The 14,884-nt window shown below is 44.4% G+C and overlaps 1 protein-coding gene across 4 annotated transcripts in view; it reads right to left on the bottom strand.

Annotated features, from left to right (window-relative positions):
- The window catches only part of CUX2 (cut like homeobox 2), a 372,532-nt gene that overhangs the window by 55,677 nt on the left and 301,971 nt on the right, over positions 1-14,884 (bottom strand). For all 4 annotated transcript variants that reach the window (XM_066603238.1, XM_066603239.1, XM_066603240.1 and 1 more), the window contains exons 7-8: positions 5,988-6,064; positions 4,769-4,835 (exon numbers count right to left, since the gene is read on the bottom strand). In XM_066603238.1, the coding sequence (XP_066459335.1) occupies positions 4,769-4,835; positions 5,988-6,064 (144 nt within the window). The remainder of the gene's footprint in view (positions 1-4,768; positions 4,836-5,987; positions 6,065-14,884) is intronic.

The raw sequence follows: 14,884 nt of genomic DNA, 5'->3' as shown, positions 1-14,884 counted from the left end.
GAAAGAAAAAGTGTTCAAAAAGGCAATTTTTTAAATTGTATATTCTTATGAGCTTTTTTTTGGCCTTTTTAACCTTTTTATATGTCCACACGGGAAGGGATTTGCTGTGGAATGTTCGTAGTAGCCATTCCACAGCAGAAAATCCACACACAAAAACCGCACCATTTGGCGTAGATTTTGACACAGATTTAATGTGGATTTTGGAACAGATTTCACTTCCCTCATTAGAAGGGATGGAATCCAGACCAAAAATCCAGTGCTGTAATTGAAATTTAACCCTTTCCAATCCACTGTCTGATCTCTGAAGACATTATGATTTAAGGCTGTACAGCTCCGATTTTGGAAGACATCCGTCAGGGTTCTCTTACTGTATTTTGCCAGCCTCTCTGCTGTCAGAGCCTATTCAACGTGTCACTTCATGCAGTACTGGCTTTAGCCAGCATATATCACTGTTGTATAATGGCAGAAAAAGAGAAAGCCTCCTAGGAAAACCAGGATACAAATTGGATTGGAAAGGGTTAAAATCTGCACTGTATATGACAATTTCCATGCTGGTTTTGTGCAGCTTCTTCCCTCAGAGTATAAATAAACTTTTGAAAATCTCAGCTACCGAGTTTCCCCGAAAATAAGGCACCCCCTGAAATTTGCAGAAGTCCCAAATATAAGGCACCCCCGATAGTAAGGCATAGTAAAGTGTGCAGGCAAGTCAAGAGGCCTGTCCCCTGCTGCCATCCCCGTTGTCTCCTACCTCCAGATGTATAGGTAGATCTGCAAACAGTCTGCTGTTATCCTGTCCCTGCTGTGCTGTACGAGTATGCTGTTGTGAGCTCCCCTTGCTGGCTGGAAAAGTCCATACTGTACGTTCTGTTCCTGCTGTACATGTCTGCTGTGATGAGCTCCCACTGGTGGCCGGAAGCTGCAATACCATCCCTGCTTACAAGTGGTACAGGAACTTCTGTCTGCAGACAGGTACGTTACTTTACAGCCCTTATTTTTTTATGGCTCAGTGTGTGAGTCAGGCAACCTGTGTGTGATTCTTAAGGCCTCCTTCCCACGAACGGATTTCCGCCGCGTAATTCGCGGCGAAAATCCGCTGCGTTGCCCGCAGCTATTAGGTTCTATTGAACCTAATAGCTCAGGGCACACGGTGCGGAATTCCACCGCGGAATTCCGCACCGTGAAATCTCCCATCCTCACCTGTGGCATGCTCTATTTGCCTCAGGTGTACGCGCTGACGGCTTCCATTGCAGTCAATGGAAGCCGTCCGTTCACGCTATCTCCCGCTGTAACACAACAGAAGATAGCGTGAAAACGCTTTCCCGCCTACCGCCGCCGCGTCATGCGGGAGCGAAGAGGCCGGATCCGCTGGTAAGTATGGGGTCTCTGGCGGCGGAGCCCGTCACGCTCGTGTGCAGCTGGCCTAAGGCTGGGTTCTCACAGAGCGTATTTCCAGCGGAAATCTCGCAGTTTGGCCACAGCGATAAACAGCGAGATTTCCGCCGGGAAAGTGCTGCTTCAAAACCCACGGCACTCAGCCGCTTGTTTTGAAGCGACCTGGCTGCACGCTTTTCCATTTCTGTGGCCGGTGAATCCGCACCACAACACCGGCTTCTCCCAGCTTTGCCGTGACAGATTTGCTGTCCCATGTGGACGAGATTTCTGAGAAATTTTGTCCACAAAGCTGGCCAATTGAGGGATTAGCGGCCACAGACGTTTTTTTCCGTGGCGAAATAAGACACCCCCTGAAAATAAGACGTAGCGCATATTTGGGAGCAAAAATTATTATAAGACGCGTCTTATTTTCGGGGAAACAGGGTAGTTTGCTGCTACTATAAATACTGCGGATTTTCGGCACAGAGGGCCTGCAAAGAAAATCTGCAGCAAATCCACCCTGTGTGAACACTGCCTGATAGTTCAGATTTGCCACAGATTTCCCCCATTGTATTGCAAAGGATGAAATTTGAGCTCAAATCCGCAATGTACGTCAATTCCACTGCAGATTCCTTGCAGAATTTTACTACACCGTGTGGATGAGATTAGGTACATGTATCCACATGGCTTGCACTGTAAATTCTGCAGATTTTCCATACAGCAATTCTGTATGTAAAAATGTGAAATCTGCAGCATTTGCACCCCGTGTGAACACGCTCTTACATAAACACCATGTTTTACTCTTTCTTATAATACTGTATAAAACTGTATTCTTGTAATGTGTAACGCTCTTGAAGGGGCAATCTATGAAGGACTAATGTAGATCCAGCTGACCGTTGCTCTGGCTTCTTTCATGGTAGAGAAGACTGAATCATTCACAATATCAGAACTCTATTCAGATACAAGCAACTGCCAGGTTGATGAACACAGAGACTGGGAGACAAGCCAACTTCTCTTTGCAGTGTGATCTTACAGGATTCCCCACTTCAAAGCCCAGGGATTGTTTTTGGATGCTAGTACTGTCCACTTATCTCTTTGTTACCATTTTACACTTGAAATTGATAGTGTGATTAACATCAATGCAATTTATTCAACTCTTATAATGAAATGCAGAACGAACAGTTAAAGCTGATTTGGCATATAATACTGTATTACTGTTTATACAGAATATCAGAGTACAAGATAATTTAGAAATATGAAGATAACCCAAAAGCTGATTAGCTATCACTGTTGTGCTCATAACTTTACACAAACTTTGTAAGATGTGTACCATTTTTTGGGGGCATACTTGCAGTACAGGGAACCGTGGTTGAAGGACCTGGGGGGGTAGGGGGGGGCTCTAGTGAAGCTGGGAATTGGTTTAGGTTAGGAGCTTTGGGGGTGGGGCTTTTGTTCGACGTGATTGGTGGGGAGGGAAATATTGATAACAGTCCATTGCGATATGCGCCACAATATCCAAATGCTGCATGGTTGTTTGCTGAGGCGTTTCAGTCGCCCAATAGAACACTAAATATATGAATTTGGCCAGCGCAATTTTGGCTCCTTCAATCAAACTATCTTTCAAAACGGACTGCTTGCTTCTGCAGCCGGACATCTCCACACAGAACCACTAAGTTTACTGGAATCTTTTATTTGTGAATCTTCCCATTGACAAGGAATACATTCCACCTTCCTGTGTAGAGTTTTGTGGCTGCGCAAGTATTCAGTAGCTGATAAATCATCCTTGCAAACCCGATTCATTTCAAATACATTCATTTTCGCTTCTGCACACATTTTTCTGTCACTATGGTACGTAGGTTCCTGCCCAAGCGATTGCCTCATCCAAGCCCCGCTCACCAATCGCATCACAGAAAAACCTCGCCCCTAAGGCCTCATGCCCACGGGGAAAATCAGGCCCGCTACGGATTCTCCATGGAGAATCCGTATCGGGTCCCTCCTGCCCAGCGGACATGAGGCATAAAAATAAGAATAAACTTACCTCTCGCCCGCTCCGGATCTTTCCTTTGCCGCAGCTTCATCTTCTCTCTGTTGCGGACGGATCTTCTTTCTTCGGCTCGGCGGATGCGCAGGGCACGTCGGTTACGTGCCCCGCGCATGCGTCGGCCCAAAGAAAAAAGATCCGGCCGCGACGGAGAGAAGATGAAGCCGCGGCGAAGGGAAGATCTGGAGCAGGTGAGTAAATTCCGATTTTGGTCTCCCGCGGATCCGGACGGCTTCCATAGGCTTCAATAGAAGCCCGCGGGAGACCCGCACGAAAATGGAGCATGGTCCAAATTTTTTCATGCTCCATTTTTTTTAAAATCACTTTTATTGACCATCTGCGGGTATTTATCTACCCGCGGGTGGTCAATGCATCCCTATGGGATGCGGATCCGCGGGCAGGAGAAGAGTTAAAATCCGCTGCGGATTTTAATTATTCTTTTGCCCGTGGACATGAGGCCTAAAGCTCCTAACCCAACCCAATTCACAGCTTCAGTAGACCCGACCCAGCCCCGCCGCTCGCAGGTCCTTCAACCAAAAAAAAAGCAGAATAATGCAGCTGGGCGTGTGGTTAATCACATGCTGGGCTCTGCAAACAGCTTGTGGAGGTCCTTTTACCTGCAAATGAAGATGATAAAGTGTTAATGGGCCTTACTGGCCATTAAAACTTTATGGAAAAAATCAGTAAATCTTTCAATCTTTCAGTCATTTGAAAGATTATCTTTGCGTGTAAACAGGCCTTAAGACAGATAGTATTAAAGGATACGAGGCAAACTATCTATGCAATTGGGCAGCATAGAATATAATCTGTTGTCAAGGCGAATCAGTGAAATTAACCTTAATGAATGTTTTAGTTAATTTTTATTTGTTTAAAAGATTTTTCTCATATTTTTCATGGACAGATTTCTGTGCAGTTTGGAATTATATTCAGCATGAATGCAAAATATTGACATGTGTGTGATTGCAATGTTACACTAATAGCTTGTTCAGATGTGGCGAAATTATTGTCAATTTTCTATGCAGATTTCATACAAAGAAAATCCGCAACAAAGTACAGTAAATCTGAATAGCAACCATGTTATACTACATCTGATTGGCCGCCATCACAAACACAATAAAGAGCTCTATCATCACCAGCAGTATAATCTCTAGGAGCACTTGCCAACACAACTGCAAGAATGCCAAGGGAGCACAGGTGGCCTTTCAGTAGGGCAGTTCTGCACAGTGTCCTGGAATTGGGTCACTTCAATCACTCATCTACCTGCCTCCTAAGTAAAAGATGTTGCCTGTTAAACATTAAATGCTAAAGGCAAACAATGAGCTTGTGTCTCGCAGACAAATATAAGACAGAACTTACTTAGATGCTGTCTCCTTATCATATTGACACCGCAGGTCAAGCAGCTCCCTCTGTGTTGTCTTCAGCGCTGCATAACAAAATACAACAGAAGCATTTGGTGAAACTGTCTGCTATTCCATGTCACAAAGAGATTAATAACCAGGTCAAATAACAAAAGTCTATTTCAAGAGCCATCGGGATACAATACGACAGCTCATTCATTTTAGCTTTTGTTACATCTGTCTCCTCCATTCTCTCTGTGAATTTTAAAAAAGACAAAAAGCCTCTTTTCAACAAACAATCCGACTAGTGAAGGTTGTGAATTCTAGAGGGAGGACATATGCCAGCGTGTACGAAATTCAGCCCTCCAAACAGGAATGAGTATCATTGTGATCAAAGGCATTTTCTGGTACTTTTACTATTGATGACCCATACTCAGGATATCATCAATAGTTGATTGGGGTGGGGTGGAGCAGGGGTCTGCCTCCCAGAATCCCCGCTGATCAGTTAATCCCTAGGCCCACTATCCACGTGGACAGCGCTGGAATCAGATAGTTCTGTCCATATTGCAGCGACCCAATTTTGTATTACAGGTACAGCTGCCACTGAATTTAATGGAAGCTGTGCCTGCACTACCAAACTAGGCCGCTGCAATATGGACAGCGCTATCTGCTTCCAGCACTAGCCACATTGACAGCAGGCCCAAGAATCAGCTGATCAGTGGGGATCCCAAATAGTGGAACTCCACTGATCAATTATTGATTGCCTATCATAAGTCTACGTCATCAATAGTAAATGCCTGGAAAACCCCTTTAACACTCAATATATGTGATATAAAGACTAACCTCATTCTTAGGCTTCCATTCTTTTGTTCCATTATAGAACAGAAGAATGAAACTAAAGAACTTGCCGTATCTGTCAAAACGATGGAAACCAGCGCAGCCTGACAGTACCCATTCATTATAATGGGTTCTGTCCAGTTTCCCTCAGTGTTTCCTTCAGCATGACGAAACCCATGACGGAAACTGTCCAATGGAAGTGTGTACAAAGCCTAAATATTTAAGCAACTGTGACATACTTGTTAATATAATATCAGATTAAAGGCTCAGAGAAGTGAAACAGAAGAGACCTCACAAAATCAGAACTTCACCACTCACATAGTTCTTCTATATCATGGACATATACACTTGGGTAACACTGATACTTTGTATGCGTGAAGTCCAAGTGTGTTAGCACTAACCTGAATGAAGAACCTTGATCTTCTCCTCGGCCTCACCAAGTCTGACTGCTAAAGTAATCTGTGCTTCCTGCAATCCTCTGTAGATGAGAAGACATACCAAGTATCGTTAGCACAATACAAGGAAATGAGTGAAACTTGGAACTCCGAAATCTTGGCTCCAAATTTAAACAGAAAATTTAACTTCGTTATGAATAAGGAAAGAAATGGGGTGGGAGCGCAGTGCTAATATTTGTCACCACTGGTCAGATGTTATTTAGCAGTGATTTTTCACAGTTTTTCGCAATAAAAAAAATTGCATAACATTTAGAATGCAATGACAATTCCATACTAGCAGTTATTGAAATACTTCTAGATCAGCTTATTTAAGAAAACAATTGCAGAAAACTGCATGTATGTTTTCATTGCAGTAGTAGTACTGTTCCATTTTTGGTACATGTGAATACGCCCTTAGATACAGTATACTGCCATACGATCAGTGGGATCTGACTTCTGGGCCCCCCACTGATCCTGATGCCTCACTAGGTCTCCTTCACTGTTTTCAAATGAATAGAGCTGGCTGATGTTCAGCTGATGGCAGAAAGCGCCGTCGTCACAGAGGAAGATAGTGTTAAACTAGCATTGTGTCGCCTTCATTCGCAGGATCGATGGGGAAAGTTTTTTTTTTACTTTGGCAACAATCAGAATCCTGTAAAATTAACAGGATGGGGCTGGCATAATCATTTTTATAATGAAGAAAGAAAATGCAAAATCAGCCGTTAGGTAAATATGGTTGTAGTGCAGGTCCCTAAGGAAGATGCTAGGAACGTTAGAACCTCCTGTATAAGTCATTCCCAAAGATTGTTTTAGGAAAGGATTTCCTGATTACACATAACAGGATCCAATCTGAGTCTCTGCTAGAGTTGAGCGAACGTACTCTGCCGAGCTTGATGCTCGTTCGAGTATTAGCGTACTCGATAGTGCTCGTTACTCGAATGAGCATCAAGCCGTGTTGGACCCCGCCCCAGTTTTTGGCTCCTCCCCGCTCTATCGTGCCTGTTTTGGCCCCTGCCCACCGCAGCACCCGCGTCAATGGCAAATTTTTTGGCTGGCAGGCAGACAAGGGGAGAGGGGTTAGAGAGAGAGAGGGGGAGAGAGAGAGAAAGAGAGGGGGGGGGGACAGAGAGAGAGAGAGAGAGGGGGAACACGAACCAAGAAAAAAAAAAATAAGCTCGGCACCCGGCGTCCAACATACAAAAATGCTCGAGTCTCCCATTGTAGTCAATAGGGTTCGTTACTCGACTAGTACATTTGGGTTCTCGCTCATCTCTAGTCTCTGCACTAAACATACACTACCACGCGGACCAGGATAACGGCTGTGTCCATGAGCTCTAAGGCAAATATCAGCATGCCGACTAGAATTATTTGATATTCCAGAATAAGGAAGATTTATCAGTGCTGAAAACATTTTTAGAGATTACCAATGACAATTTTAAATTTTTATTTTCAAAAGAGGTGTAGGGAGATTACATTGTAAATCTCAGATGGACGACATATCTATCAATGATCAGAAGAGATCATACACATGAAGAACACATGTAGGACAGCTCAGAGCAGCCCCTTGTTTTGCAGCAGTTACTGTATAAGGCTACTTTCACAGGAACGTGAACTTTGCGTGAGTTTTGAGTGTTGCAAGATCGCACAAAACTCGCACGAATATGAACTCCATTCTTTTGAAAAAATTCACAGCATGTCCTATTTTTTCATGTCCCCCTCCCCCCCAGATGCATTACCCATTCATTTCAATGGGACCTTAAATACATTATATGGACATGAAATCAGTGGGAAACACTTCCGACCCTCTATCACGCATGAAATACGCACGAGAGGATAGGAATTTCACAGAAGTGATGTGAGGCGTTTTTGCCTGAAAAATGCCTCGCATCCGCGGCTAAAGCACACATTAACGAGCATGATATCGAACCCACCCGTGTGCAACCAGCCTTAGGATATCACTAAAATACATTTTTACACCGCAACAAAACTCTTACAGCAAAAGTACTTGCTTCAATGATTTATTTAACCCTTTAAGGACCAAGAGTAGTAAATTTACGGCGCTTGGTCATGGGCTTTAATCCCAGCCAACAGCAAAATTAGTGGTATTAAAGCTCTTGCAATCAAGTAAGAGCAGGACAGGCCCTTGGCTTTCAGACACAGCTGAGGACCCCGAGGGCAAGGGAGAAGCAGTTTTAAACAGTTTTTCCCTTCTCGTTTCCAGGCTACAAAGCGCTCAATAAGCTGAAGAGAAAAAAACGAATTGTTACTTCCACTGTGCGACCAAGTGATCACATGGCTGCCGTGTTCCCTCTGTCACAGCATAGCTGCAGGGTCCTAGCAGACCCTGATCAGCTCTGTTAGTGACTGATTTCACTACAAGGGGATGTTTTCCCCTCCAACTGGGGCTCCTATGGATGCCCCTGCTACAGTGGAAAAGTGTAAAATTAAAAAAAAAAGACAATGGCAATGCCAGAGGTCTTATATGTTGTCATAGGGGACACAGATGTTAAAAAAAATAGTTGGAAAAATAAGTTAAAAAAATTACATAGTAAAATTAAAATATATAGATAAAAAAGAAAATGACCCACCAACAACGCCAACCAAAACCGTTGCCGTGAGCGCTCTGTAATCCAAAACTGAGAAAGAGAACTTTCAATATTATTTTCTCAAGTCTTTGACATCACATTGCTGTTCTGTACTGTAGACAAATGTCTATCGTACTTGCTAAGGCTGCCTGTCCACGGGCGTTTTTGCATTGCGTTCCCCGCGGCGATAATCCGGCCGTGGGGAACGCAATGCACGCTTTCCATAGCGTTGCTATGGAAAACGCAGCCCCCCTGTTGATGAGCGGAGAATCATAGCGATTCTCTGCTTGCGGATGGCAAATCGCAGCATGCTGCGAATTGCCGCGATTCTCCGCAGTGAGCGTATCTGTCAGATAGGCTCACCGCGGATATCCGTCTGCCGGCTCCTGCACAAACATATGACAATGTATGACACATTTTCCACAACCAGCTAGACCCTTTTTATGACTCAAACTAATACAAAATAAATGTAGCTCCTGTGATATAACGATGATGTAGGAAAATAATTATGGTGCTGGTACATTTTGCTTATAGACTTACCGTGGCCCTGCTGACCAATGTGATTGGAGCTTACTTCAGCTTTTGAGCAAATCTCACTAAATTATGTAGTGTTTTCTGTTAGCATGAAGGGCGAGGTCTCTTAATAATACAGGGATACAGACAGCAAACTCATTACTGTATTTGTCAATTACTGTGACCACACCTTTAAGCCTTCAACTGGAAATGTCTATTGTCAAATATTGATGTACTTGCTGGAATAAAGGTCTCTTTACACTGACAGATTTGCTGCCCGTACAGAGCCCCAATCAACATTTTTGCAAGTGGGTTGACCGACAATCAGCTTACATGGAGCAACGAGTACTACTGTATTTGCCCCAACGATCGGTAATGCGATCATTTGGCTCATGCACTTTTATTGTTGCCGGCAGTACATCACTGTTTGCATAGCGCAATGTGCTGCCGAGAACAGATGATCTTTGGCGCTGCATAAAAGATACAATCACCCAACAAATCAGCGTTTGCTCGCTTGTCAGGTGATTGGAGGCACCTTCACATGGGCAGATGATCGGAGGAGCAAACATTCATTCACAATTATCTGCCAATGTAAAAAATCAAGTACATCTGAACAAGGACAGATCAGGGTAAGGGCTCGTACAGACAAGCGTTTTTTTCGCGCATAAATAGCTACACGGAAAAAAAACGCACATCGCGTGCAGAAAAATCGTGTGACCGGGTGCATATGAACTCGCAACTCCTAACTGTTACAGGCGAGATTTTTTTCGCGTCTGTAAAAATCAGACATGTGAACGCTTTCATTGGAAAGCATTGGTTGTAACAGAGACGCTTTTTTGGCACACCTATTCATGCGTGAAAAAAACGCTCATCTAACCGCGGCCTAAGGCCTGTGTCACACAAGCATATGCGCATTTGCAAACGCATTTGCACTGCGTTTTGCTGAATGGGTGTTGCATTTTTGCGTGCACATCGACATCTTAGGCTGTATTTTGGGATTGCACAAGTTGTGCGCAACTGCACTCGCAAGAATACATGCATCGATGCTTGCAGCCTTTAAAATGGCCAATTAGTCTAATGAGTTCCATTTCCAAAAAGAGTGCGATGAACCTAAAAAAATGCATGCAAATTGGGGGGGGGGGGGGGCAACCTAAAAAATTGTAGTGCGCTTCCGTACTTGTATTAACCTACAGCTAACATCTGATCCACCCTGCATTTTTATCTTAACATGTATTATTACTCACAATTCTGTTTTTAAATGTCATGAGTTGGTTACTATGCAGGGAACATGCAGATCTGAAGTTGTACTGGCAGTCTCCCAAATCCTCGTCCTACTGATGCATAGAAGAGCATTAATTACTAACAGCACAAAGTCCACTTTTCTACAATATTACCAGCTGTACGGCCTCCAGTCACCCATGTTGCGCAAATATCACAAAGCTTTGTGACACGTCCTCAAGGAAAAGCCAAGAAGTTAGCAGAATCTTATTTTACTTTTCCAAACACCCAAAGTGTGATACGTGTAAAGCTGACCATGTATGGGTATGTAATACTTAAGCCAGTCATAGAAAATGGGATGTCCAATAAACTCATAATCAGAGGGCTGTAAAGACGTATACTCTGTACGTCTATATGTCCCTCTTGGTTGACTTGCAGGATTGGTGGGTACTGATGTATCTTGTCTCCACCAGAGTTATGGGTGGAGACATGGGCTGGCCTGCTGGAGCTAGGGGTGACGCCCACAGCTCAGGATTGGCTGCCGGATACACACCTGGGCCGAGCGGAGGACATTTTCAGAAGCCGTTTTTCTGGCCACTGCTCTGCTAACCTCTGGCAAGTATATTCCTCCTCCTCCTGGCCCTGCTCGACTACTTCGTAGTCTACCGGATTGGTGACGGATTCCAGAAGAACATGTATAATAAAAAAATTGTATAGCACAAGAAGGAAGGATTTACATTTGATGACTATACAGCCAACAGGCACAGGTTGTGTTTCACTTTAACACCATTTAGATATATAGTATTTTGTTATATATTGGATTTTCCCCTGGTAACAGGTCCTAAAAGTACAACCTGAGGGGCAGCCAGGGTCTAGTGGATGTGATGTAAACCTAGTAAAGCAGTCGCACAACTCTCAATCTGCTTGTGTCTTTCTACCAACATTTTAATAAACTCTTACTTTATTTGCTCAGCATCCAACATTCATTTGCCCCTTAGATCTCTAAACATTAATCATCTTTAGGTATTTAATTTAAGCACTGTTTGCGTTTCGCTGCGAGTGCACACAAACCTGTTATTAGCTGAATAAGTATTAAATAATGATTTATGAAAAGGCGTCAACAAAGATTTGGGTAGAGAGAGGATACACTGGTCATGGTTAATTATCAGTTATTGTTCTGCATTCCACTCCCTGGATCTAGCATGACCACTGAAGAAATATGAATACCAGCGACTGCACGGGGGTGTTCAGGAATAAAAAGAGAATGGGGAAACAAAGAACTTGCACCTCCAAGTTCTTATAGCTACTTGTATAAGGCACAGATATAGGAACGATTGAGGCTTAGGGGCAAGGAGAGTCATTACGAAACCGAATAATTATATTATAGGCATTAGAAAACTACAATAATTAAAAGGAGAAACAATAGAAATAGAAAAAGATTCCTGTAAATGGTCACTGCACTTTGAGACAACTTGTGTTAATATGATAGCCAATGTGATAATTCTGATAGCAAAAGTGAAAATTACTTTATTTACCTAAAATGATGTTTTTCTGAAAAAACAAACAAACACTCTATAACGCAGGCCACTAGTGGTCTCCCTTCCTGATGTCCACTGCCTGTTGTCAAGTGATGCCCATCTCTAGTAACAAAGATAACAAGATGGAGAATAGAAAGTTGAGGAGAGGGACAACTCATGCTGGCCATAAAAGTCTATGTAGAGAAGAGGAGGGGGGGGGTGAAAGAAATTCACACAAATGCTGCTGCAACTAATGTTGAGTTACTGTCTCAAAGCTGCTAGAATCAAAACTAGACTATATTGCAATTGATGGTGCGACGCGATTCAGGATAGTGCAGGAGCTGAAAAAGGCAGAGCGGCACATTTAAAAAAAACAATTTTTAATGAACATTTGCAGAATAAACAGTATTTTCGCTCCACATGAGGGTTTTGTGTACTCTATTGTTAATTAATAAGGACTTATGCCCACGACCGGATTTCTGCCGGAATTCAGCATCCTGAAAGAAAACGTGGCATGCTCTATTTGCCACAGGAATACGCGTGGCCGGCTTCCATTGTAGTCAATGGAAGCCGGCTGTCACGTTATATTTCCGCTGCAGCACAGCGGAAGTATCGCGTGAATACGTGTCACCGCCCCCCGCAGGCCGCATCATCCGACACGTCACGCACTGTGCTGCGCATGCGCGCCGGCCTGCCGGGCAGGACACGTACAGCGGATCCGGAGCGGTGAGTATGGGGTTTTTGGGTGGCACCGTGGCGGATTCTGCTGCGATATTCCACTGGCAGAGTCCATCACGGCCGTGAGCATGAGGCCTAACATGGCTAACATCGTCTGCGACACCAAATGTACTTTCTCTTTACACAGAGCTGCCACAAAGTCCAGCACTGCAGGGAGGGAGATTCCCTTTCCTCCCATGCGCTGCAGGGAACTTCACCCTAGGGATACGGCTGGACCTCCATCTTCAGCACCCAGGTTGTCAGGGCCCCATTGATCTCTCCTTTCAGCAGCTCCAGCCATTGCACTGCTCACAGACCACAGCCGTCACAAAGCTGTTATATGCCCAGCTCTGCCCACTGCACCTTCTGTTCTATGCCTTTGCATCCCTGGACCTGTGACGCAGCCCTTCATCTTTCACTGAGAACTTTCTCCCAGACTTCGGGGAGATGGGTGGGATCTCTCCCCACTCTTCTCTTATCTTGGGGCAGTTCCCTGGGCGGTAACATGCTATTCATGTCCCTGCCCACATCACTATAGGGTGGAACCCCCATAACAGCCTCTGAAAGGCTACAACCATAGAGCCTCCTGCGTCCTTAACTTCCTACCCCCCAGCCATGGCTCTGGCGCTGACAAGACAGGTGCTGGCAAGTGCCTTCTACTTCACTGGCGCTCAGCTCAACTAAACCTTCACTTCTCCACACACTCTCCCAACCAGGTACCAGACTGGAGGGGACTGAGCTTCCTGCTGTGGCCAATAGCCACTTGTAACAGCAGCTGTATACCACTATATTCTGTAAGGGGGAGCGTGCAGCACTACCCTCTAAAAACTGATTGGTACTTCTCTCATATCCTCCTGGATCATGATATTTATGTGTGTTTGTGGTTCAGAGTGTGATAACTCATGCTGCCCACAGAAGTCTATGGAAAGCAGAGAGCAGAGTGGAAAGAGGAGGTGAAAGCAAAGAGGTTCAAACAGACATGCCGATGTTAGTAATGAATAATTTACTGTGTTATAGTTACTGAAATCACATAACATCCATATTGCTCAATCCTGTATAATGTCTTCCATTATGCAGTTATTTATGCGTATGAGTGTTACAGAAAGTGTAGTGGCTCGAAACACCCATTTCTGGCCCCTCCATAAATGTCATACATGTCATGTCTTCAATGTGGATGCACTGTGCAAAGTTTCTTGTCTGCTATTATGTATACTGCACAGCTGCAGCATGTGAGAGGTTAAAGTCTGAAACTGGCTGGGATATCTTCTACAGTTGAAGTAGAGTGCTGGCCACATGGGGGTACCTTCAACCCTCATGTGGTGAAGTGATGGAAGAAGAGGAGATGTATCCTGATGTTTTCCATGCCAGGAATCGCCTCTGAAAAATGAGTGAAGTGAGGAGTCTGCCGTGCAGAGCTGTCTAAAAGTACTGAGTGAGTGTCTGTGGAGTGTTCCTACCCCCATCCTCCTCCGGAGTGTTCCCTTTCCAGGAGCGGTACCTTACAGATAACTTGGCCTGTAGGACCGGCATCATCCTGTGTCTCCTCCCTGACCTCACATTCTGTCTTGCCTGCACTGGTGTGTAAAGCTGTACTCTGCAAAGCTTCAAGTTTCAACTGTGTGTGTGGACTCTCTTCATTTATCCGCCAGGTACAAGCTATGGTGAGAAGGAACGGTAGCGTCACGCGTGACAAATCTAAAGTCTACCACACTTATACAGGTAACCGCTGTCCCAGCGTTGCCTAGAAGAGGCCTAATGGTGCCTTGGCCGAGGTTCTGTGCGTCCCTCTGCGGAGACGTCTGGTAGAGCCACCGTGACAAGTGCCAACTCTATCCCGCCAGCTTCTCAGCGTAGGGCTCATGTCTGGGCTGCCATGGGACACTACAGAAAGCCAGGGAACAGAATCTGTTGTTTTCTCCAAGTACAGTGTACAGAACACATAACAGCAGGCTCCTCCTACCAGCTTAGAAAGAAATGAGAATTAAGATACAGCTTAAATACTATCATAGATTTGGAAGGGACCTCCAGGGTCATCTGGTCCAACTCCCTGCTCAATGCAGGATCACTAAATAATCCCAGACAGATGTCTGTCCAGCCTCTGTTTGAAGACTTCTATTGAAGGAGTACTCACCTCCTGTGGTAACCTGTTCCACTCATTGAAGAGAAGGGAAAAATGTTGAAAAATGCAGGATGCAAATCATATAATGGCCAGATATAATGTTATTTCTCCTATACACACAACAGCTTTTTCTAAAAAGTCAGATACACGTTAAACATTACATGCCTATCTACCTAAAATTCTGGAAAATGTAAG

This window comes from Eleutherodactylus coqui, chromosome 5 (genome assembly GCF_035609145.1).
Source record: "Eleutherodactylus coqui strain aEleCoq1 chromosome 5, aEleCoq1.hap1, whole genome shotgun sequence".
NCBI lineage: Eukaryota > Metazoa > Chordata > Amphibia > Anura > Eleutherodactylidae > Eleutherodactylus > Eleutherodactylus coqui.
This window is presented reverse-complemented; position numbering and strand designations above follow the sequence as displayed.